Source organism: Physella acuta, unplaced genomic scaffold, assembly GCF_028476545.2.
Source record: "Physella acuta isolate Inbredline_101_S28 unplaced genomic scaffold, ASM2847654v3 ptg000610l, whole genome shotgun sequence".
Lineage (NCBI taxonomy): Eukaryota > Metazoa > Mollusca > Gastropoda > Physidae > Physella > Physella acuta.
Genome location: NW_026732129.1, coordinates 185908 through 211848, shown reverse-complemented (window position 1 = coordinate 211848; position 25941 = coordinate 185908). Strand labels below are relative to the sequence as shown.

Sequence of the window (25941 nt, the reverse complement as noted above, 5' to 3'; positions counted from 1 at the left end):
GGCTTTGTCTTGCAAGTTAAATAATTGACCATATATACATATTATCCGCTGTTAAAATGTAAGTTGTAAGCACGCTTATCTGATAATATTTATGTTACACAAAGTAGACTTGTAACTTCGTGGTTTGACGGAAACTAAAATCAAGCTGAGGCTTGATATTAATTTTTATTTTAAAGGTGGAAGCCTCGACATTAAAAAACAAATGGTATTGGTTTAATAGTAACCAAGATAGAAAGCAACACCTTTTCTTTTAGCGTATCCTTTGTTTTCGTGATAGTCTACACTGCAGAGCTAGGCAAATAGGTGGATCGAACCTAAGGACAAATTAACCTTCGATCAACGAGTCATAAGGTACACTTTGACCAGCGGAGAAAAGCGGTTGATTTCAACACATCTATCGGTACTCTGTCACCGTTAATTTGTTACAGGTCACCCTGTAGTCAATAGTGTAGGGTTAGAAAAAGTCACGTATGTATGTAAATATTTATAGGTGTGTCTGGGAAAAAACATACGTGTGTCTGAAAAAGAAATTGGTAAGTCTAGAAAAATGTATTGGTGTGTCTAGAAAAATTCATAGGTTAGTCAAAAAAAAAATAACACTCATGTCTAGAAAAAAAAATACGGGAGTGATCAAAATTTTAGGTGTCTAAAAGATGTCTAGAAAAAATTTATTGGTGTGTCTAAAAGGCGTAGAAAAATTAATAGTTTAGTCAGGAAAAAGTAACATGTGTGTCTAGAAAATATTTTATAGGAATGACCAATATTTATAGGTGTCTAAAAGATCATAGTTGTGTCAAGGAAAAAATGTATAGGTGTGTTTATAAAAAAGTTATAGGTGTGACTAGATCAATAATAACAAGTTTAGGATTAAAATTATAATTACATTTGTGTTGCAAACAGATGGGTTTTGAAACAAATACTTGGATTAAATAGACAGCGGCTAATTTTAGATTTCAGGGTGAAATGCCCGTAAGGTGGATACAAGCTATACAGCTTCGAGAGTATCCTTTGTTTTCGTGATACAGTACTGACCTAAGCAAATTTCATCTGGGTAATTAAATATTGACTAACATTTTGAAAGTTGAGTGTTTACCCAGTGCAAACAGGTTGATCTCCACGCCGTTATCGGTACCCTGCACCGTAGGCAACACTTTAGGGTTAGACACTGTTACTGTTGTGTTACGATCCCCTGGTATGTTTACCTGGTCCGACCTTATTGAAGGGGAGGACGGCCATAGTTTAGGTAGGCAGATGACCAGCGCCTGATCGTCGCTATTAGGCTGGACAACATGCTCGTAGACTGATCATCTAGGTCAGGCCAGAGTTGTGATTTATAGCTGTGAGACATCTGGTATCAATTTTAAATAACATATTTATATTAAAATTACTTTCTGTTTATTCATTTTATTCATTTTTTTAACCGATTTAGTCAACAAATATCAACATATGATTTAAAATATACTAACTGGTAAGTTGGTGTCCTACTTTAAAGCCATTTTGATCCCTTGATGTGCCCCGCTCATGGTGTCATCCATAAATGAAGTAACGCTTTTATACGATTTCCCCCCTCCTCCCCTTCGTAACACATCGTCACAAAAGGCAAGACCCCCCACCCCTAAAATGATGTCACACGTCAGCTAACAACCCCTTCAAAATTGCAGTTTAATTTTTCTTAAATTATCGATATTTTTTTTAAAATCTTGTGTGAACTCTGTCAGCATAGAGTACTTTAATCAATTCCTATTACAGTTTATTAAAACAGCTTTTTTCAAAAACGCGAAATAACAGATAAAATTCGTTTTCGCACATTGCTATTTTATAACGCAAAAGTGTGACGTCAAACCATCTGACCCCCTACCCCTCATAACATACCGTCACAAAGTTACGGACCCCCCCCCCCTGTCATGTATCGACGACCACCATGTTAAACTAAAGCCCTGTATCTGCACAACATAAGCTAGAAAAAAATAAAAAGTATAACGGTAGGCCTATATAAACTGTGTATACCGTATGTATACATATTGTATCACTATTATTAGGTCGATGAAATAACATTTAAAAATTTCAATAACAGAAGTGTTACAAATGATATTATGATGTAGCAGTAATGCAAGCTTAAATATGTACTCTGGAGTAAACTTTAGACAAATATTTATTGATTGTCAATAAAACTTAATTAGTCTACAAGGCTTTTTAAGTAGGTTGTTTTTCTGCGCTGAGACCATACACAGAGAAAAACGAAGATGATGCAAATGGCAGCGATCTTTGGTGTGCACTGTCTGTTGGCATTCATACGACCAGGTATTTTTTGTCTTCATTATGTCACTAGCCCAGGGGTGGAACTACAGTGCCGCCAGACCCCGCAATGCGGGGCAGCCCAGCAATTTAGGGGCCCATAGCCGACCATAATAAAAATTTCATAGTTAAAAAAAAAATTTCTTGCACTTTTGACTTGACGGTAAAAGCTTTTGTAAATAACAGATAGATCTGCTGCAGTATTTATGTTATACAGTAGCTAACACATGCTGTTGCGTAAAAAAAAAAATATGCCTGAGCTGTAGTGTGAAAGATAGGCAAACGTTCAAAATACTTCCATGACTTATTTCCCTTTTTTAAATAGTTAAATAGGGGTGCTCATAAGCTCCTTTTAATATATTTGTACTAAACAAATTAAAAAGCAATTACTTCTTTTAATTGTTATACTAAAGAATAATATAGCATAAAAAGGAAATATGTTTAAAACAAATAAAATAAAAAACAAAAAAACATAAAAGTAAACATGACACGAGAAACCATTACACCAGGGGTCTCCAAACTACGGCCCGCGGGCCGGATGCGGCCCGCCAAGTCCTCTCATCCGGCCCGCGGAGATCTTTTTGTCCAAGGAAAAATCGTTTGTCGGTGATTGCTGAGGAACTTTGCCCAAAAATATCAAAGACATGCCTGGAAGAAACTGGCCCCCGACCTAATATTTTATAGTCAATGCGGCCCCCGGACTGAAAAGTTTGGAGACCCCTGCATGATTACACAAACAAAGCTTTCACGTTGTATATTCTTTTGACCGGTTAATACCTTAGGGGTATGCAATATTACAGCATACACATTGAATAAACTAGTTCTAAAGCAAGCTCTTTGCTAAGTAGAGTTTCAGAGAAGATGGAGAAACCAACATTTCAGCAAAAATTGAAATCTTTAGGATTATTTCTCTGGAATGGGGAGACAAAGGAATTTTTAGGCAGGGGTGGAAGAAGCTGGGTTGAAATTGGTATTTTCTACCTGGTATTTTATTCCTGCCTGGCTGGATTTTTTATTGCTACTATTGCTGTTTTCTATGAGACCATTGATGCAGACCAGCCCAAATTACAGGGAGATAGCAGCTTGTTAAAAGGAAATCCTGGTTTGGGATATCAACCTATGCCAGATATTCAAACTACACTTATATATTCAGAGAACAATGTTAATGATAGTAAAGAATATGTTAAAAGCATCAATAAAGTTCTAGCTGAGTACAGACAAACAGATTTAAACAATGTGGACTGTAGTGGTATAGACAAACCTAGACTTGATGAGCAGGTAGCTTGCCGATTCAACTATTCTGCTCTCACAGAACAATGCAATGAGAAAAATGGTTATGGAATGCTTGAGGGGAAGCCTTGCATATTGTTAAAACTAAACAAGATCTATGGGTGGGTACCTGCTGTATGGAAAGAAGAAGAGGTCAATGCAGTTGCAAGGGTCCCGGGCAATGTGAAATCTGCATACACACCTGATCGTATCTGGGTGGATTGCCATGGAGAGAATGCCCCTGACAATGATAACTTAGGTGCTGCTGAAGACATTAGTTATTTTCCTGAGCAAGGATTCCCCCTGGCGTTTTACCCTTACAAAAATCAAAAAGACTACAGATCACCCCTTGTTTTTGTCAAGTTCAATACTGTGGTTCATCATGTTGGAATCATGGTTGAATGTGTAGCCCTGGCAAAAAACATCAATGTTGACCGTACAGAGAAAGAAGGCAGTGTGCATTTTGAGTTGCTTGTGGAGTCCTAGTTCTGCTCACTTGATGGTTGTTTTTGTCTCTAGTCTTTTCTTGAAAATTTAAAGTACCCTTCTTTGACAGCCTTTTGCCCTTATGTACTGCCATTCATTTTAAAAAATGGTTTCTTGCAGTTGTTGTCATTTGCACATCAGTTTAGTTTTTTTTTTAAAGTAGTAAATGAATGAAATCCTGTGCTATCTACTTGAAAAAAATTTGAAGTCTCTTGTTTCTGTTATTTAGTGTCAGTTTCTTGTTTAATGAGTAAATATCTACCTGTGACATTTGTCTTGCCTACAATTCCAGTTGTTTATTCTCAAAACTTATAGACCAGATCTGAAAATTAAAGTTTTTTTTTTGGATTATGCATTCATCTCTCACTTATTGGTATGCACAAATCTGATTTAAGCTTTTAAAAATATTAGAATAGGGACTCTGCTCCAATGATGTTGTTCCTCTTGCTGTATTAAAGGCTTTACACTATCCTCATTGGTACACTCATAACCTTTTATGAGGGTGTGTTGTGTGAATGCATAGTCTAGTAGTTCTGTTGTGTGGGTAAAAAAAGTAAATAAAAGTTCTCAGTTCACAGTTTGCATTTTTATACTGTATATTTAAGGTGTGAATGCTTATTTAGTTTTTTAACCAGATGAATGCATTTCCTATTACAATTTATTTTTTAAAAATTGTTTTTATAGTCGGAATTTTCTACACAATAAAGATTTTTATGAAGCAAAAAAAAAAAATTATAAAAAAATAAAAAAATAAACCAATTTCGAAACAGACTAATGCACACACACATGAACTGTTGTAATTTGTTTAGATTGAAAAAAACATTTTTCTTTTCAAAACCCGATCAGGCCAGAAATGAGTATCCAGTGTTTGTATTCCGTGTGTGTGTGTATATATATATATATATATATATATATATATATATATATATATATATATATATATATATATATATATATATATATATATATATACATATATATATATATATATATATATATATATATATATATATATATGTATATATATATATGTATATGTATATATGTATATATATATATATATATATATATATATATATATATATATATATATATATATATATATATATATATATATATGTATATATATATGTATATATATGTATATATATATATATATAGGGGTCAAGAATTCAATCCGTAGCCTAGAAAATGATTTGTAAAAAAGAAAAACGCGTTTGTTTTTTCATGGCTATGATGATAAGACTAATTTCAGTGATACGGTGGGTTAGCTTTTCAGGAATGTTGCTGTGACGCTATTGAACATTTACTGCCTTTCAGTAGAAATGTGTCGTCTGCTAGATTTCTCCCCATTCAGCAAGGCCCCTATAGGACGGGCAAAATGGGCGTGTTTAGTTAGCTGTTGTCTCCATCAATTTATTTTTTATAGACTTTGTTTTTACCCACCATGATTTTGAAACATTAATGACACTAGTTTTGTAGAAAGCAAGTCATAATTTAAATAATTTAGAATATATTTTCAGTTTGTTTAGAAAAATATTAAATGAAGCAATTAACGTTTTGCTTACTTTTATTCTCAGCGATTAGACCAAAAAAAGTACACATGGCAAGTTTGCATCAAACACTAATCGTCCATTGTTAAAACTAGACCAGTATCGTTAAATAATACGCAAAAATAACGATTTTAAGTAGGCCTATATATTTCTCAAATGACAATGAAACATTATTAGATTGTAAGCTACTATCCAACGATTGTCGATGTCGTATTTGCCAACAATGGCAGTTGTGCACTGTCTTCGGCGGTGTATGGGGTACCCTTGTGTGTTTTCTTGAGTATCGGCGTTGAAGTCCTTTGAGAAATTTTTGGTGTACTTGCCGTCTTTCATGCAAGATGAGCTGGCATTGAACGTGCCACACGGACCATGTACCATGCATTTAGTGACAATTTGGAAAAGTCAAGGATGTATTTGAGGATTTGGAAGCTCAGCGCAGACATATTTGTTTATGTCATCTTTGGTCCTTATTTTGCACTGTGAATCAAGTGTCAGTAACATATGACAATGAGGCAAGCCTCGTTTTTGGAACTCAATGCCGAAAATGTATGCGACTACATTGTCGAAAATATTCCTCTCCAGAATGTCAGTTAGGAACTCCCGCAGTTTGATATGAAAGACGCTTGCAACGACATCAGTTCTGTGTTCTGGTCGCTCATGATGGGAAATGGTGTTAGAGATTTCCGGCCAAGCAGGATTGCAGGTGAATGTTAGGAATAAGTCAGGCTTGCCACATTTGCGGACACTCGCCATCGCGGCTTGGTAGTTCTGTTACATGTACCGTGGACTGCCTTGAAACGTAGAGGGAGGAAAGATCAACGGTCCAGAATGAATGTTATTGTCTTATGTATATATATATATATATATATATATATATATATATATATATATATATATATATATATATATATATATATATATATATATATTCTGTCATTTTCCGCAGCGTGTTCTGAAAACATCGACTACACGATAACCATAAAAACCGCTGACCGAGCCAATGCCGGCACTGATGCTGATGTATTCATTAATATTTTCGGCTCCTACGGTTCGACCGGCAGAAAGGTCTTGCCTGATCAGACGGCCGGCCATTTTGAGAGGGGCGACGTGGACACATTTGTGGTGAGCGTTTTGTGACGATGTGTGACGTCTTGTTACAATTTGCTGTATAGATAAATAGAAGTTTTTTTTAGCCTACGCAGTTTAGAGGACCGAACCTTTTTACAAGATCTAAACTGATTCCTTGTCATGTCTGTCTTCGTCGTTCCTTCTGTCATAGGCTGAAGCATGCAAACGAATTATGTAATGTGACATCAACTTTCGCTTAGTAGGATTTATAATAATTAAAAAACAATAAAGTACCAAATAGTATCTTGCATTTACACGCCTATGGGTTATGTGGTATTTTGAGTTTATCATTGGAATTATGTTCCAATACAAGAATCTATTTTCCTTAATGTTTTGATATTAATTTTTTTTACTCACTGGAGTCCACGGTATTTAAATATTGGTTCTATTTCCCGGTGTTCTTTTTAAAACTTTTCTTAGTACCAATATATTTGTAACGATGATTTTGATTGGATGGTTTATTTAAATCTCTACTTACGCGTGAAAATAATTTGTGTGTGCATATTTCCCTAGTTACACACCAAAAACGTGGGGCGGATTCGTGCTATCGAGATTGGTCACAACAACCGAGGTCACAAAGCAGGCTGGTTCCTTGACTATGTGAGTAAAACTCTTCCAGCTTTAATTATAACCTAACAATGGTTAAGGGGGAAGGCTCCTGTAAAAAACAACTTTTTAATACTCGTTCGAAAACAGTTTTTTCTTTACAGCTTTATTAAGATACATCCGTATATGCATTTCCACTAAAAAAAATTGGTGAAAAAATCTTGGTAACTGACAACGGCGGCCATGTTGAAAAATTAACCCCTTCGTAGGTTTTCCACCATTACATTTTAAGCCCAATAAACAATTAATTCATAATCTTCTTTCATATTTTGGGGAATTTTGGGGCATTAAAACTAGTGTTTTTAACGGACCCACAATTTGAAAATTCATAAAAAATTAGTTTGAAGATATGCACTTAACATTTTTAGCTGAGTGTCCCAATATATGGAAGAAGATTATGAATTAATTGTTTATTGGGTTTAAAATGTAATATTTGTCATAGTAACCAAGATTTTTCCGCAAATTTTTTTTAGTGGAAATGCATATGCGGATGTATCATAATAAAGCTGTAAAGAAAAAACTGTTTTCGAATGAGTATTAAAAAAAGTTTTTTTTTTTACCGGAGCCTCCCCCCCCTTAATCTTGAATTATCACTCGTCTTAACAATACGATGTTATCTAGTTCAATTTCTTCAGTGTTAAGTCTAAAGGCATAACATAACTTTAAATTTTTTTTTATTAATCCAAATATATTTTATTCATTAATATGAAGAAGTGTGGTTAACTTTCCTTTTATCCTGAATATTTACTTAGGTTGAAATAGTTCAGAAAGTGGCAGCTGTCTTTGACTTCAACATTGTGAGTTTTTAAAACAGTTCTAATTGTTTTTTTAATGTTTAACGGCCAATATTACGAGTGAAACAGTGGCTCAGTCTAATGGGAAAGAGCTAGATAAAAGGTTTAAGATTGAGTAAAATTAACATAAAGAAGTCTGCAATACAAATCACGAATATTCGACGCCTTTCCGTAGAAGCTATCGATTATATATATATATATATATATATATATATATATATATATATATATATATATATATATATATATATATATATATATATATATACGTATCTCTGAAGTCATTAAAATGTGTACAATGTTGATTTCTGTTGGATTAGTATGTAACGTTGCTGTATATTTGTACTCTATGATCATAGGATTTTGCAGTTTCCCGAAACCTTACACTGATACCTAAATAGTAGCTACATTTTGTTTTTCATTTACAGAGACCTGGTACTACCAAGTACCGGTTCGACTTTTATGGCTGGATCGCTAATGATGAGGGTGACGGGCAGCTGGCAAAGACCATATATACTAGTTTCCCTCAGGTCAACCTGGGCTAGACTTGTCTAAAGTCCATTATCTACCGAAATTAAAGATTCAAAATAAGGCAGAATTTTAGTTACAGCTCAGGCTGTGTAAAATAAAAAACAGATGCTTGTTATGAGTTAGTAGTTGTTTAAACATTCGAATCACGCTGCTTTTAATTATAAGATGTAATTGTATTTATCCAAATGAAAAGTAAATTAAAATTATATAACATTCTATAATTGTTCATATGTGTAAGAGTTTGTTTTTACGACTGTTGCTTGTAGTAAATTGAAACTCTAGATTGTATTTTAACAGTGTGTCTATGTTCTCACAACCGTTTAAGTATGTGAGTACACCGTTCACTCTACTACCGATTACTCACTGCTATTCTCTTCCTGCCATTACCCCTCCCAGTTCTAGTAGTTCCCCCTACCCCACATGTCATAGTCTTAGATTTTCTCCGTGAGGACGGAGTGGCCCAGAGGTAGAGCGATAGACTGCAAACCCGGAAGTCTCAAGCTCTAATCCGGGTTCAAGTCAGAAAGTCACTGAGTCCACGAAGATCTGATGGATACCTAATTCACGTTAGGGTATAATGCTGACCACATCATCCCTTTGTATGCCAAGTTCAAGAATTATGAACTCTACTTCAGCTGCCGCTAGATCTAAAGAGTAATCTTTACATTATTTTACATTTTTCCTTGTAGTAATTACCCCATGATCAAAACTCCTACTATACATGTCTGACAAAGTGATGAGAGAATGCCTTTGAATGCTTGGAGTTTTTAGTCAATCTCAGTTCTACAAAATCTTGGCGTTCAATGTTTATTGTTTAAAGAACGTTCAGGTCTTTGAATCTGTAGTGAGAAGTGTCGAGTGTGTTGTTTTCTGTGGGCGGGTCTAAAGTTTCATTGTCCGGCTCCCACTGAACTTTGTTTGGCTGGTAAAACTTTGACAGACTGCACGGTTGGGGCATGACAATTTTAAAACAGCGGTGTTGCAGACGAGAGATAACATAAGCAGAGAACAGCCCGTTTTGGCTGCCCCCCAGCCTCCATTCTGACCATGCCCTGTACAAAGAAACACAACATACATAGTGAGGGATTGAATGGGAATTAGGGTGAGAGAGGAAGTTGGTTGGAGAAGGGAGAAGAGGAAAGCTGGTGGGAGAAAGGTGAGGTTAATGAAACGATAAGAACTGATCGCAGGCTGTAAATCACGTTTCATTTTGATCCATGATTTGTTTTAGATATTAAGGGGAAGTGATCATTTAAAGTGCAAGAACCCTTCATGTGAAGAGTTTAATTTCTTTAAAAAAAAATCATAAAATAACGTTTTAATAACAAACTTTTATGTAATGATGCACTAAAAAGTAGAAAATAAATTATACACTACTATTTAAATAACTATAAAGAAAAGCTTTGGTCTCTTCCTAAATATTAGACACCACTATTTAAATTACTATAAAGAAAAGCGCGGGTCACTTTAGTATCTATTGGATACCTTTACTAATATCCCTTCTCGCTCCACGCCCAAGACGGCCGTGATGACGCGTGTGGATAGAACTGCCAACTAATTGAACACAGAAAAACACATCTTAATAACTATCAAGAGATTAACATAATATCCAGTGTCGCAGCCAGTGTTTGAGTTTGCTTTGTGTGGTGATGTTGGTACACTCAGGCGAATTTTTTTTTAAATCCTACATTTTTAAATTTCTAATTTTTAATTTATTTTCATTTTATTTTTGCAAGTAATTTTTTTTTAAATTAGGTGTCATAGAGGAATTATGGGACGGCGTGGTCTAGCGGTAGAGCGCTAAACTGCTAACCCGAAAGTCTCGAGTTGAAAGCCGGGTTCCATCAGTAGAAAGACCCTGAAGGGTACTTAACTCAAGATGGGAAACGAAGGCGGCTAGGCATAGTGCTGACAACATTATTCCCTTGTATCCCGAGGTCATTTAAACAGATGAACAGTACATCATCTGCCCCGTGTGTCTTGGGCACAAACCGGAAAATATGACGATATTGTGGGGGAGGGTGTTAGATAACTACTATAGATTATGAGGGTAAAGGCTTGGTTTATGCTATTTTTAACACATTAAGTACATGAACGAGATTTGTTGGCATTCGTTGCACTGTCGGAAAAAGTTCGCGATGAAAATGTGGTGATTTGATGTCCTAGTTCCTACTTTACACAGTAAATCCTGGACTCCGCTCTCACTCTCTCTCTCTGTCTCTCTCTAACCACCTTCCGCTATCTCTCTCTATTTCTCTTTCTCGCTTTCTTTAAATACTCCTCTCTCTCTCTCTCTCTCTCTCTCTCTCTCTCTCTCTGACCATACCCTTTACCCTCCTCTTTCTCTCTCTTTTTAAATTTTCATTTCCTTAGTGACGGAAGTTGCCCCTGGTTCAGTGTAGTCATCGTTTGTAGTAGCTCACAGTACCTCTAGTGTATAGCAATTCGAATGTTGGCGCCATTGTTCTAGTGTAGGAGACCTTTGATTAAAATAGTACCCCTTGTCTCGACGCCAAGTAAGCTGATCACTCAAGTACAAAAATAACTGGTTGGAAGCTCAGTGAGACCTATATTTTATTTTAACATAGGTCAGAAACCTTCACCCGAGTGCACTCAACAATCTATACATGGTTTATGGCATTTGGATGAATGCTATAGTCAAGCAAATAGATATAAACTTAATTATTGTTTTCGAAACCTAAAGCACTATTTTGCTCTAGTTAGTTCAAAATTAACAAACACTTATAAGAGCTTCGTGCAAATTATGATGTGTATATTCGCACGTGTGTGTGGATATTTATATTAGTGTGTTTGTTTATGTAAATTTTCCTTGTGCATGAGCATTAGTAGGTGTATGTATAAGCCTAAGCGTTGTTGTAAGTGAACGTCTAGGCGTTGGTGTAGGTGTTGCTGAATCTGTGTTTATGTTTATGTTTATGTTTATGTTTATGTTTATGTTTATGTTTATGTTTATGTTTATGTTTATGTTTATGTTTATGTTTATGTTTATGTTTATGTTTATGTTTATGTTTATGTTTATGTTTATGTTTATGTTTATGTTTATGTTTATGTTTATGTTTATGTTTATGTTTATGTTTATGTTTATGTTTATGTTTATGTTTATGTTTATGTTTATGTTTATGTTTATGTTTATGTTTATGTTTATGTTTATGTTTATGTTTATGTTTATGTTTATGTTTATGTTTATGTTTATGTTTATGTTTATGTTTATGTTTATGTTTATGTTTATGTTTATGTTTATGTTTATGTTTATGTTTATGTTTATGTTTATGTTTATGTTTATGTTTATGTTTATGTTTATGTTTATGTTTATGTCTATGTTTATGTTTATGTTTATGTTTATGTTTATGTTTATGTTTATGTTTATGTTTATGTTTATGTTTATGTTTATGTTTATGTTTATGTTTATGTTTATGTTTATGTTTATGTTTATGTTTATGTTTATGTTTATGTCTATGTCTATGTCTATGTCTATGTCTATGTCTATGTTTATGTTTATGTTTATGTTTATGTTTATGTTTATGTTTATGTTTATGTTTATGTTTATGTTTATGTTTATGTTTATGTTTATGTTTATGTTTATGTTTATGTTTATGTTTATGTTTATGTTTATGTTTATGTTTATGTTTATGTTTATGTTTATGTTTATGTTTATGTTTATGTTTATGTTTATGTTTATGTTTATGTTTGCGTTTGCGGTTTGCGTTTGCGTTTGCGTTTGCGTTTGCGTTTGCGTTTACGTTTACGTTTACGTTTACGTTTACGTTTACGTTTACGTTTACGTTTACGTTTACGTTTACGTTTACGTTTACGTTTACGTTTACGTTTACGTTTACGTTTACGTTTACGTTTACGTTTACGTTTACGTTTACGTTTACGTTTACGTTTACGTTTACGTTTACGTTTACGTTTACGTTTACGTTTACGTTTACGTTTACGTTTACGTTTTTGTTTTTGTTTTTGTTTTTGTTTTTGTTTTTGTTTATGTTTTTGTTTTTGTTTTTGTTTTTGTTTTTGTTTATGTTTATGTATGCGACTTCAAATCGTTTGTAAGATGTCCATTTATAGAATGTTCACCTAAGTGAACAAATATAAAATTTAATTTATATTGGCAGCTGAATTTAAAAGCTTTCGAATGGTACATTTTATTTAGAATTATTATGACTAAATAATGTTAGTATACTTTTGATTAGAATGACTTTCTGCGTCGGGAGACAATGGAAATAACAGTGAGATCCTCGTGGTCTTTTTCATGGTATTAGATAAAGCGATCATGTGTGACTCATATAGGAATACGCTCTTGACATTTGACTGTATAGCACAGAATAAAATACTTAAAAAAAACTTTTTAAAAAACCACGTTTTTCTTGTGGACTAAAAAGTAGAAAATAAATTTTCATACATTTGATGACAAAAACGTGGGTACGTTCACCATCAAAGTTCCCGACCCATCTGCCCGACCCACGTTTTTTGTCATCAAATGTATGAAAATTTATTTTCTACTTTTTAGTCCACAAGAAAAACGTGGTTTTTTAAAAAGTTTTTTTTAAGTATTTTATTTTCTCCTTTTTAGTCCGTTGCTACACATGAAAAACGTGGTTTTTTAAAAAAGTTTTTTATATAGTTTATTTTCTACTTTATCTAATGACTTCATTAAGTATGACTTGACTAAGTGTTTATAAATACACGGACTAAAAATCTTGAGCGACCAGGATTCGAACCTGGGTTGTCGCGGCCACAACGCGAAGTACAAACCACTATACGATCACGGCCAGCGCGCTCACCTCGATTGGGGCCGAAGTAACTGTGTCAATAGGCCTCCAGTCTTGTCGCTATCTTTAGAAATCATGTCCTCAATTTTATGGTCCTTGGGGCGTAATTAAATTAAGCTAATTACGGTCTCTAATTGCTAGTTTTTATGATTGCATCTGAAATTGTTAGGCGAAAGTAGCCTACATGCCAAATTTCAGATCTCTAGAGCAATCAGAAGTGGGCTAATTTTCGATGTCAATTTTAACTACAAACATCCAAACAAACAAACAAACGCGAAGCTGAGTTAAGAAAAACGTGTTAAAAAAGCGAATCATTAGAAGGTGCTGAAAGAAAGCCAGAGTTAATGATCCTGCTGCAGTATGGACTCTGCTTCTATCAAATTTCGGAATTTTATTTGTTTCCCCCATAACGAAACTTAACTGACTGGTATTCGAGCTCGGAAATGTATAGCTAGTAGCCAATGTTCTCCCATCCAACCACGCCATCCGTAATTATTCTGCTATACAAACAGGGCATCCTTTCTTGCAAATATAAATTTGTTTTAAGTGTATCTTGTGCGTATGGAGACCCATTTTTTTAAAGTAGATTTTCTTGCCATGCATAGGTCAACAAAGTACTTAACGTTTGGGTAATGTACGTCACGTTAGCTATCTTAAAATTTGACGAGTAGCTTGTTTATTCTAACATAGATGTTCTCAAACTTTCTTCAAACACAGTGCTTCTCAAACTTTCTTTTAACACGGTATTTCTCAAACTACCTTCTGACAGTACTTCTTAAACCTTTAACAGCCACAACCACTAGCACAAACATGAACATTGAACATAAACATAAACATGAATAACTATTTCCTATCCAAGCTGGTTATGTGTATATATTAAACATTTTTATTGACAAACATGTCTTTATTAAATACACTGCCAACCAACAGTTGAGAGGTCTCCCATCAAATCAATTTTCTACGTAGATAAGCCCAATTTACAGCATCGCTAACTAGATAAGCCCATTTTACAGCATCGCCGATGAAATACTTAAAACAAGCTGACGTACGAAAATCTGCAAATTCAAGTGGACAGTATGATAAAAACAAACGTTGCATTCAGCGGGCTTTACATCCTGGAGCTTTCTCGCCCGCCACTGTATAAAGCTTGGCTGTAGGGCCAGATCATTCACACTGGATTGAAAGCCAAAACGACTTTAAGACCTTTTCCAACAACTACACAAAGAAGATGAGCATCACATCGTCCTTTGGTTTGCTTTGTGTGCTGATGTTATTTCACTCAGGTTAGTTCTGTAACATTTTAAACTTTGGTTTTAATCAAACATGAAATTTTTATTGTGTTATTTAAAAATGCAATATTTTCTAATACTATTTGTATTTTATTGTGTTATTTAAAAATGCAATATTTTCTAATACTATTTGTATCAAACATGTAAGATAAAATGAAACATAACATCGTCAATCATTTTTATACAAACCCAAATGGGAAAAAAAGACTTTTTTTTTTTCTTTTTGCTCTCCCTGTATAAATAAACCGGGAGTGATCTCCCCTAAACTTTCTCGAATATTCTTATATAACTTGGAATATAGACATGATTTTTTAATTACTTAAACTTTTAAAAATAGAATAGAATCTTATAGAAAAAAGAATTGCGCACCAAGCGAACGGCAAAATCAAATGTGCGTAATAGTGCGGAATATTATTAGTACTTTATAAATTTACATGCGATTTTTGAGAAATCGGAAATAGCGTAAATTAGTACCTCCGGTCAACGGAAATTACTCAAAATTTGACAGAAGGTAGAATATTAGATCTTTTACTTACAGGTAAAATTTCATTTATCTATCTGAAATGGTACTCAAGTTATAGGCTTTTGAAAAATTCAAAGTAGAAAAAGTACCACTTCCGGTTATCGGAAATCGCTCAAAAGTTGATACGGATCTACGATTTTGATAAAATACTTATATATGAAATTTCATCAACCTAGCTGTAACGGTACTCAAGTTATCGTGTTTACACACATACAGACAGACACACAGAAAGACACACAGATATACGGACAAGATTGCAAAATTATGTTTTTCCGTATCAGTGAGGCGTAAAACGTCGAGATTTGTAAAAATCTCGATTTTTTTTTTTGCACGATTACAAGACTTTCTCTATACTTCGTATATATGAGAAAGTAAAAATAAAATATGATAATTTTTCTCACCAGGATTTACAGAGCGTATCCGGTATACAATAACTATTAGAACAGGTAATGTTGCGGGCGCTGGGACCAATGCGAGAGTTTTCATTATTCTGCACGGAACTAGAGGCTCCACCGGCAGGATAGATCTACGGTACCATAACAGAAAAAGTTTTGAGAAGGGTATAACCGACATTTTCACGGTGGGTAGGTTGGTCAGTTGGGGCAGTGAGTGGATTGGTTAGTTTGGACAGTGAGTGGGATGGACACTAAAGATAATAATGGGCAAAGAGTTGGTTGGTCATTCAAGACAGTGTAGGGGCAGTGAGTGGGTTGGTCAGTTAGGACAGTAAAGGGGCAGTGTGAGGGGCAGTGTGAGGGGCAGTGTGAGGGGCAGTGTCATGGGGCAGTGTGAGGGGCAGTGTGAGGGGCAGTGTGAGGGTCAGTGTGAGGGGCAGTGTGAGGGTCAGTGTGAGGGGCAGTGTCATGGGGCAGTGTGAGGGGCAGTGTGAGGGGCAGTGTCATGGGGCAGTGTGAGGGGCAGTGTGAGGGGCAGTGTGAGGGGCAGTGTGAGGGGCAGTGTGAGGGGCAGTGTGAGGGGCAGTGTGAGGGGCAGTGTGAGGGGCAGTGTCATGGGGCAGTGTGAGGGGCAGTGTGAGGGGCAGTGTGAGGGGCAGTGTGAGGGGCAGTGTGAGGGGCAGTGTGAGGGGCAGTGTGAGGGGCAGTGTCATGGGGCAGTGTGAGGGGCAGTGTGAGGGGCAGTGTGAGGGGCAGTGTGAGAGGCAGTGTGAGGGGCAGTGTGAGGGGCAGTGTGAGGGGCAGTGTGAGGGGCAGTGTGAGGGGCAGTGTGAGGGGCAGTGTCATGGGGCAGTGTGAGGGGCAGTGTGAAGGGCAGTGTGAGGGGCAGTGTGAGGGGCAGTGTGAGGGGCAGTGTCATGGGGCAGTGTGAGGGGCAGTGTGAGGGGCAGTGTGAGGGGCAGTGTGAGGGGCAGTGTGAGGGGCAGTGTCATGGGGCAGTGTGAGGGCGTCAGGAATCTCGTATAGAATACACCAACAACACGTTAAGGCTAGGTACAACAGTCTCTTTCATTTTTCCTCAATCGCCTTCCCAGTCGTTAGATCACTATAAATAGTATAGGAGCAGTGTGTTGGTTAGGTCTTTATAAATAGTATAGGAGCAGTGTATAGTATAGGAGCAGTGTGTTATTTAGGTCACAATAAATAGTATAGGAGCAGTGAGTTGGGTAGATCACTATAAATAGTATAGGAGCAGTGTGTTATTTAGGTCACTATAAATAGTATAGGAGCAGTGAGTTGGTTAGGTCACTATAAATAGTATAGGAGCAGTGAGTTGGTTAGGTCACTATAAATAGTATAGGAGCAGTGAGTTGGTTAGGTCTTTATAAATAGTATAGGAGCAGTGTGTTATTTAGGTCACTATAAATAGTATAGGAGCAGTGAGTTGGTTAGGTCACTATAAATAGTATAGGAGCAGTGAGTTGGTTAGGTCACTATAAATAGTATGGGAGCGATGAGTTGGTTAGGTCACTAAAGACAGTAGATGGGAAATCAGTGGGTTGGTAATTGAGGACAATATAACGGCTTCTCTATTACTCCATGAATACTGTATTTTGTTATTTAGAACTATTAAGTTGAAAAAATTTGCATATTTCCAATGATAAGATAATTACTGCAGTATATTAACAAACAATGACTTCCAATTGTGATTACGATGTGCATACAACTACAACTGCATTCTGCTATAGCTTGTTATTGACTTGCAGTACAAAAATGTAGTAAACTAAAATATTTCTAAACATTATATTTAATGTAGACCAGATCATCAAATTTTAGAATCTTTAAACGACTAGAAAAAACGATTAACTGTCCTAATAGTTGAAATCGGATGAATTATTTCCAGGGCTCTGAAGAAAATGTAGGATATATAAATTCAATTACAATTGGACACGACAATTCTGGATGGAGACCAGGCTGGTTTCTAGTAGATGTGAGTAAAATGTTGCATGAATCAAAACTTTTATCTAACATTTTGTTGACTTTTTACTTTCTCGTATAGAGGAAGTATTGTAATCGTGCACAAAAATCACTAGCAAGTTTGACGAATTTTCAACGTTTTACTTTTAAGTACTTGATCATACACAGAGTATAGAAGACTATTTTTAATCGAGCAAAAAATTTTATCCACATTTTTCAAAATTGTGTGATCTCCCCGAAAATTCTCGAAAATTCTTGTATAACACTTCGGGGGACGGCTACTGGGAATATAGACATGCTTTTTTTAATCAATCTTTACCTACTTCAACGTTTTTATATAAAATTGTATCTCGTAGAGAAAAGAAGTGCGCACTAACTGAATTGCAAACAATGCGTGTATAATAGTAAGGAACATTAGAACTTTACAAATTCTTTTGCGTTTTTTGATAAATCTGAAGTAGCGTAAATTACTACCCCTGGTCAAAGGAAATTACTCAAAATTTAACGGATAACACAGAATTAGATCTTTTACTTGTGAATCTTCTATCAAAAACAGTACTCAAGTAAAATGCTTTAAAAAAATTAAAAGTGCAATAAAATAAAAACTAAATACAAATATGATGTTTTACTTATATATGAAATTTAATTAATCTAGCTGTCACGGTACTTAAATTGTTGTGTTCACAGACACACAGACACACAGACACACAGACAGAGAGAGAGATAGATAGATAGATAGATAGAGAGAGAGAGTGAGAGAGAGAGAAAGCAGTGTTTCTTCCAGACTTTTTTCTCCGGGAGGGGGAGGGGGCTCTTAAAATTTTCGGGGGGGGGGCCGGTAGACTTTCTTCGGGGGGGGGGGGGGGGCGGACACTGTTAAAAGTATATATTCTCTATATAAATTTATAAATTTCATTTCGTTTGGGGGGGGGGGGGCGGTAGAATTTTTTCGGGAGGGGGGTAAAGCCCCCCCCCCCCCCCCCCCCCGAAGTGATGCATACAGACAAGATTGCAAAATTGCGTTTTTCAGACTTCGAGAGATCTAAAACGTCGAGATTTGTGAAACTCTCGATTTCGATTTTTGCACATTACAATACTTCCTCTATATGCCTACTCCGTACACGAGAAAGTAAAACAATCATCTGTCCATTATAATCCACAATGGTCATTTGAAGTCCATCAGTTCTTTTCAGTCCCCTGACTGATGGGGTGATAGCTAGTTCTAAACATAATATCTCTCTTTAGCTTATTTACCGTAGTAATCTTACAATTAACAAGTATTGACTTATTAACATATAATTAGATGGAAAATGTTTCGAAACGAATTTTATAAAAAATCTTTGTGTCGAAAATAAGTGACAGGATGATACCACAAACCCATCCTTCACTTAATCCCCTTAAAGATAGATATAGAAACCAACAAACAGAAACCGTGGCCTATGTTAAAACTTCTAAATTGAGGTGTTTTATTGTGTAGAATAAATTTTCCGCTTTTTTTTCAGGTGCGCATTACTCAGCACGTGACACCTAGTCTTGAGGTACGTTAATCTGAGTAGCTTAATTTTAGAAACCATTGGCCATAACATTTCTTAAAGGTTATAATTCTACGCAAAAACTATTTGCTACATTGTTTTCAACACTAAGATATGTATAGTTATGGATAAAAATTACTAATGATAGTTTAATGCAACCAGAATGCAAGAAAACTGTCTAAGTACTGTTTTTGCTAGTCTGTGTGACCGTTTTATTCCTGTTGCCTGCTTTATCCTAAAGATAGGGTTTGGTTCATGAGTTGGACAAACTCTCAAAAAGCTGATTACAATACAGTCTTCGTATGATTAAATCATGGTGGTGTAGTAGAGAGTTCGAAGGTCTCGAGTTTGTATCTCGATCCAGATTTAAAACTGAAAGTTAGCCAGCCCGCATTGATGGGTACCTAACTCATGTTGGGGAAAGTAAAGACGGCTAGTCATAGCGCTTACCACACAATTCCTTCAAATGCCGAGGGCTAGAAACTTTTGAATTATACTTTATCTGCCCTGTGGATCATTAGGTCTTAAATCGGAAATGTATTTTACCTACTACATTTAAAAACGTAATATATGATATCATCGTTATCAACCGTTTCCCTTCAACCACAGTTCTTGTTCAACTGGAACAACTGGATCGCCACTACCGAGCTAGATGGGACCATTGTCAAAACTATTTCAGCTTCACGCTAGAAGAAGCACCAAACACACCTGGGAGACAGTTTGTGAACTAAAACTCTTAACTTGACGAATTCATTGTTTTAAAGTTCAATAAGTTTAGTATCAACATGTTGTTAGGTAGAGTTTTAAAGATCTTAACTATTTTTTAAATTCAAAAACAATATTAAATACCTGCTTACATTGATCATTTCTTCTTATTATCAATCATTTAAGTCATTTCGACGTTTGATGCTGTGTGTGTGTTTGTGGTTGGGTGCGTGCGTGCTCGTGTATGTGTATATATATGTGAAAGAAAGAGAGAGAAACTGTGTGTGCTAAATTATGTATCCGTGTGTATTCACTATGTAAAGTTGTGTTACTACGCAGCTTTGTGATGAACAATTCTCCTATAAACTAGGGTAACTAATCACTATGAGAATTGTTTGCCTTAGGCCGTGCAGTTGTTATAAAAAAAATAAACCGGGAGTCATCTCACCTAAACTTTCTCGAATATTCTCGAATATTCTTATATAACACTACGGGGCATGGCAACTCGGGATAAAGACAATATTTGTAATCCATTTTTAAGTACTTAAACTTTTTATAATAGAATAGAATCTCGTAGAAAAAAGAATTGCACACCAAGTGAACGCCAAACAAAATGTGCAAAATAGTACGGGATATTATTAGTACTTTATAAATTCACATGCGTTTTTCTTGAGAAATCGGAAATAGCGTAAATTACTACATCCGGTCAACAGAAATTACTTACAATTTTTAGAAGGCAGAGAATTAGATCTTTTACTCATGTGAAATTTCATTTATCTATCTAAAATAGTACTCAAATTATAGGCATTTGAAAAAAAATAAGAGTAGAAACAGTTTCACTTCCGGTTATCGTAAATCGCTGAAAAGTTGATACGGATCTACAAATTTGATATACTACTTATATATGAAATTTCATCTACCTAGCTGTAAGGGTAATCAAATTATCGTGTTCACAGACGCACGTACATACACACACACACACATACAGACAAGATTCAAGATTGCAAAATTATGTTTTTCCCACTCAATCTCGGTTTTTGTTTTCACATTTTGCACATTATTATGCACATTTTGTTTGGCGTTGGCTTGGTGCGCAATTCTTTTTCTATGTGATTCTATTCTATTTTAAAAAGTTTAAGTAATTAAAAATCACGTCTATATCTCGAGTTGCCATCCCTCGTAGTGTTGTATAAGAGTATTCGAGAAAGCTTAGGGGAGATCAATCCCGATTTATTAATAAAGGATTTAGTATCTACTTAGATAAAATGAGACATGTTTGCGTTGTCTTAGGAGATCAATGTATCTGGAAAGATTGAACATTAAAAGTGAGTTAGCGTAAAACCAGATAGAGGAAAAAAAAAGCACGCACATGTTGACCATCGTTAGGTGTTAGGTGTTTCTCTCTAGGAGGACGGACCTAATTATGACCCGTACCTTACTGCACGTTGTCTAAACAGTTTTTTATGACCTAATTAATTACCCACCTGACAAGATGGGCCCCGTTGCAGTAACGTGATTTTGGGAGTTAATTAACCAATTTAGAGAACCACCATGCTGGTAAATATTTAGATTTCTACTAAAATTTCGCATTTTTAATTTTAAATGTAAGCATTATTTGGTTATTCGTTATACTCATCGGGTCTATACAAGATCATATACAAAAACTTACCGCCCATGACACTTAACCCACCCCCCTTCCCACTACAAAGGTGTGTCAGTCGCAAACAAATGTATACACGGTACAGAAAAAAAAAACTAAAAGTGGAAAACATAATTTGTCAAGGTGTCACGGCCGGCTGGGTATCCGGTCAGTGTAAGTCGTGGCCGTCCCCATTTCGTAGGTAAATATTTGTTACCGTCTTCTGGGAATGGGAGCGCCTACTGAGGTGGGGGTGGGGGTGTAGAGCTTTTTATCCTGTAGTGTACTTATATGTCTCTTTATAAAGCTGGTTGCTACGGTCTAACCAGTGACATGGGAGTAAAGGTCTACTCAAGTTTTCCACCGTACTTTAATACAAGACAAGCAAGATGTGGATAGCAGCAACTTTGGGTTTGATCTGTGTTGTAACCTTGGTACACACAGGCGAGTTATTTTTTATCATTTGATTTCTTTTTGTTTTATCTTAAACATCTCAGTGATTTTTTAGGAGGTAAATTAAGTTCATAAAACACAACTTCGTCAATACTTACAAAATAATTTGGTACTCCACAATAAAGCCCTTCTTTCTCCCTTCTTTCTCCCTCACACTCCCCCTCTATCTCTACCTGTCTCCGAAATTCTCAATATCCTCTATTGCTCCCTCCCCTCTACCCCCTTCCCCTTCTCTATTTTAACCTCTCTGGCGCTCTCTCTAAGAAATTCGCTACGTACTTTCTCCCCCCACCTTTCGGTCTTTTCCTCTTTCTTCATATCTCTACATCTTTCTCTCTTACCCCCCCCCCCCTCTTTCTCTCTCTCTCTCTCTCTCTCTCTCTCTCTCTCTCTCTCTCTCTCTCTTTCTCTGTCTTTACCTTCCCTCGTCTCATAAGGTTCAAGGACTCGATTTGAAGGACTAAACTCGACAAATGTAGCGTTAATAATAGTCGAGTGCTGTCCTACTGACTAATCTGCCATACCTAAGTCTTTAAAATAAATATGAAACACTACGTGTACAATAACAATTATTGCCTAAGAATTGGAAAAATGTGTATTTATGCGTGTGTTAATATGAGAGGTAATTTTATCCGCAGCATGTTCTGAAAATATCGACTACACGATAACCATAAAAACCGGCAACCGAGCCAATGCCGGCACTGATGCTCTAGTGTTCATGACTATATTCGGCTCCAGCGGTTCGACCGGCAGGCTGGTCTTGCCTAATCAGTCGGCCGGCAACTTTGAGAAGGGCGACACGGACATGTTTACGGTGAGCGTTCTGTGACGCTGTGTGACATTTGTTGACATTTTGTGACATATTGTGACAATGTATGACATTTTGTATTAAGACTTGTAAACTTATATAATGCAGTGAAAATAAGAAGGTGTAAATCTTCATTTTCTTGAATAATTAGGGCACAAAGTCTGCAACATACGTGCGCGTGTAGGAACAAAACATGTGCCAAAGTCCTGTCAGCTAGGTGGTTGGGAGATAGACGTCAACACAAAGAGCGATGGTGTGTGGGTTTATCGTCCTAAGCCTATGTGGATAGGGTCTTAGACTTATGTCTTAACCTAAGAGTTATGTAACGTAACGAATTTGAGTTTACTAGTTTTGTAGATAGTGGCTAGGTGTATGCATAACAATGGTTTGGCGCTGTTGACTCAAAATGTATAAGAATTATAGATGAAAAGCAAAAGTAATTAAAAAGTATTAAAAAAAAGTACAACAATACATTCTTTAGAAGCGTTTCGAGCAAATGTTTGCACGTAAAATTATGGTAAACCATTATATTTTAAGTGTCTTTTTTAAAATATGTTTGGTCTTAATAATAATTTTTTGGTGAAAATCCATTTATTTATTTTTTATTGAAATTAGTTACATATTTTTCTAAAACCTAACCATTAAAAATGTTTATACATACTGGAGAGTCGCATGAGTTGGCTATAATATTTTGCTTGATTTTAAAATAATTCTCATTAGGCCTTTTTATCTTATATTCGATGTTATAAGGTAGGTGGTCGCTCCCATCTTGTTTTAGAAAGTTTTTTTTTATTTCTCGCCTATTTTTCTGGTTTTATCTTAATTAAGTTGAACTTGTTTATTAAAAATAATTGTTTTGAAATGTTACCATAGTTACACACCACCAATGTAGGACGGATCAGTTCTATAGAGATTGGACACAACAACCACGGCAGTAATGGTGGCTGGTTCCTCGACTACGTAAGTAAAGTTCCTTGATATCATTTTGAATTGGATATACTAGAAAACGAGTTTTATTTTATCCTTTATGTAAACAACAATTTCCCTTTCAAACTTGACGATGTTGGGGCAAGTGAAATAGAGCTCATCTGTTTCTGTGACGTCGGCATTTAAAGGGATAGTTTGGTTAGAACTATGCCAGCCGCCTTTACTTCCCTTTACTTCCCAGAACGTGGACACATAACGTTTTACAGACTTGAACTCGACACATTTGTGTTAGCAGTCGTATGCTCTACTATTAGACCACGCAGTCACATTAGTTTTATAGACACAGTTTAAAATTATTTTTATTGTATGCAACAACCGATTTTATGTTTGTTTTTATGTATTTTTGTGGTTAGTTATTTTTATTTACATTTCTCATTCTCTTAGGTTGAAATAATACAGAAGTTGGCAGCCGTTAGCGACAACGACATTGTGAGTTATTTAAAACTGTATGAAGTATATAAAGAATTACTGACTAGTAACCGTTGTTCGATTCCATGTGAAGTATTTTACCGTGTGGCTAATATCGGACTGTGTATTCAGATTGTGCACGTTTCTCTGATGTTTATGTGTTTTTTGGTATTCAATACTTTCTCGTCTGCTTATTGCTGAATACTTATGCTGGGAGATACTAACGGGTGCCAGTTTAGGCCGAACGTTTGTGTGAAGCTCATTAGGTCAATTTGTCATCAGTAGGACGTCCGTAAATATGTACTTATTTGAAAAATTCGTAAGACATTCTAAATTTAGGACGTCTACCGTCTAACCCTAATCTATGTGACGTCTGCATGACGTATTACACGATTTTTTAAGACTCCCACTTACATAGGGAAAGTTTTTATTTTGTTATCTTTACAGCTGTTGGTAATTTGCAGTGTCTATATGTTGGTAAGCTACAGTGTTTCTTCCAGACCTTTTCCTCAGGGGGAGGGACTTGAAATTTACGGGGGATTGGGGGGGGGGGGCGGACTAAAATTTCCGAGGGGTGGGGGGGGGGGTACGGCGGACATTTTTAAATTCCATTTCGTCCGAAGAAACTCTGGTAACCCATATAATCATAATATTTAATTGCTTTTAACTAAATCCTGTAAGTAGAAAATTACTCAATTGTTTCATTTATTTTTCATTTACAGAGACCTGGTACTACCAAGTACCGGTTCGACAATTTTAACTGGATCGCATCTGATGAGGGGGATAGGCTGCTGATCAAGAAAATTAGTACTAACTACCCTGAGGTCAACCTGGGCTAGACCAGCATCTGTACAGCTAAATCACCGGAATGAATGAATTTAAATTTAAGCATTTAACAACATTTACAACTGCATATAAGATTCTTTTGAAAGTGTAACGTAATGTAAATAAATAAATAAAGCAGTTTATTTAAGATACAATTTACTACTGTGCTCATTAGTGACTCAATATTCAAACTCTTGATTGGGTTTACTTTGGCGTGTTAAATAAGGGGTCATCCATTTATGAGGTCCACACAAATTTGGAATTTTAGACCCCCCCCCCCTCTTCCATCCCCTCCACCGTCCACTAGCATAGACTTTCGACGACCCCCCCCCCTCCCCTTGTGGACGTCCATAAACATTACTACTTCACTAACATGCAGCATCTTTACTAGGTCTGAATAGAGCCTAGAATGTGTTGAAAAAATAAGTAAATTTGTGATTTACAGTGTCAGTTTGCATTGCTTGTTCGCTTTAGTATTACAGTTTTCATCATCGGCTTGTGAGGACTGATACAGATTTACAATAGTAATACTTCTTTCTTACATATAGCCTACTTTCATTCATTTAAGATGGTTTACTTATAGATAGATCTAATACAAAACGTCTAGTTACATTTTTTTTAAAGCCTGAAAATGCAAATGTGTAATTAAATGATTATTTAAAAGATTCGAAATTTTGACCCCGTGATTTCTAGCTATCAAACGATTCGAAAAACATTTTTATATAAAATAAAGCATCTGGAGTCAAATTAGCGTTTTTCACAAAACATTTTCTAGGCTGTCGATTAAATTAGATAATTAAAAAACCTTTTAATAACTTACTTTTATGTAATAACACACTAAAAAGGAGAAAATAAATTATACACTACTATTTAAATAACTATAAAGAAAGCGTGGGTCACTTTAGTATCTATTTGATACCTTTAGGAAGAGACCCACGCTTTTCT

At 35.7% G+C, this 25941-nt stretch overlaps 4 protein-coding genes across 4 annotated transcripts; all 4 read left to right on the top strand.

The window, feature by feature from the left end:
• Window positions 1–515: 515 nt before the first annotated feature.
• LOC131947875 (lipoxygenase homology domain-containing protein 1-like) lies at window positions 516–8888 on the top strand. The gene is made up of 6 exons (XM_059309257.1): window positions 516–533; window positions 2221–2301; window positions 6550–6725; window positions 7245–7331; window positions 8090–8134; window positions 8560–8888. The coding sequence occupies exons 2-6, from the start codon at window positions 2244–2246 to the stop codon at window positions 8674–8676; spliced, it is 483 nt and encodes a 160-aa protein (XP_059165240.1). The 5' UTR covers window positions 516–533; window positions 2221–2243; the 3' UTR covers window positions 8677–8888.
• LOC131947873 (sodium/potassium-transporting ATPase subunit beta-like) lies at window positions 3135–4308 on the top strand. Its single transcript, XM_059309256.1, has one exon. It carries the CDS (start codon window positions 3157–3159, stop codon window positions 4048–4050), a length of 894 nt encoding a protein of 297 aa, XP_059165239.1. The 5' UTR covers window positions 3135–3156; the 3' UTR covers window positions 4051–4308.
• A 5669-nt stretch (window positions 8889–14557) lies between the features above and the next one.
• On the top strand, window positions 14558–19974 carry LOC131947881 (lipoxygenase homology domain-containing protein 1-like). The gene is made up of 5 exons (XM_059309264.1): window positions 14558–14738; window positions 15672–15847; window positions 17566–17652; window positions 19142–19177; window positions 19781–19974. Exons 1-5 carry the CDS (start codon window positions 14684–14686, stop codon window positions 19859–19861), a joined length of 435 nt encoding a protein of 144 aa, XP_059165247.1. The 5' UTR covers window positions 14558–14683; the 3' UTR covers window positions 19862–19974.
• A 2627-nt stretch (window positions 19975–22601) lies between these two features.
• Window positions 22602–25149, top strand: LOC131947884 (lipoxygenase homology domain-containing protein 1). The gene is made up of 4 exons (XM_059309267.1): window positions 22602–22782; window positions 23650–23736; window positions 24148–24192; window positions 24894–25149. The coding sequence occupies exons 1-4, from the start codon at window positions 22687–22689 to the stop codon at window positions 25008–25010; spliced, it is 345 nt and encodes a 114-aa protein (XP_059165250.1). The 5' UTR covers window positions 22602–22686; the 3' UTR covers window positions 25011–25149.
• The last annotated feature ends 792 nt before the right edge of the window (window positions 25150–25941 follow it).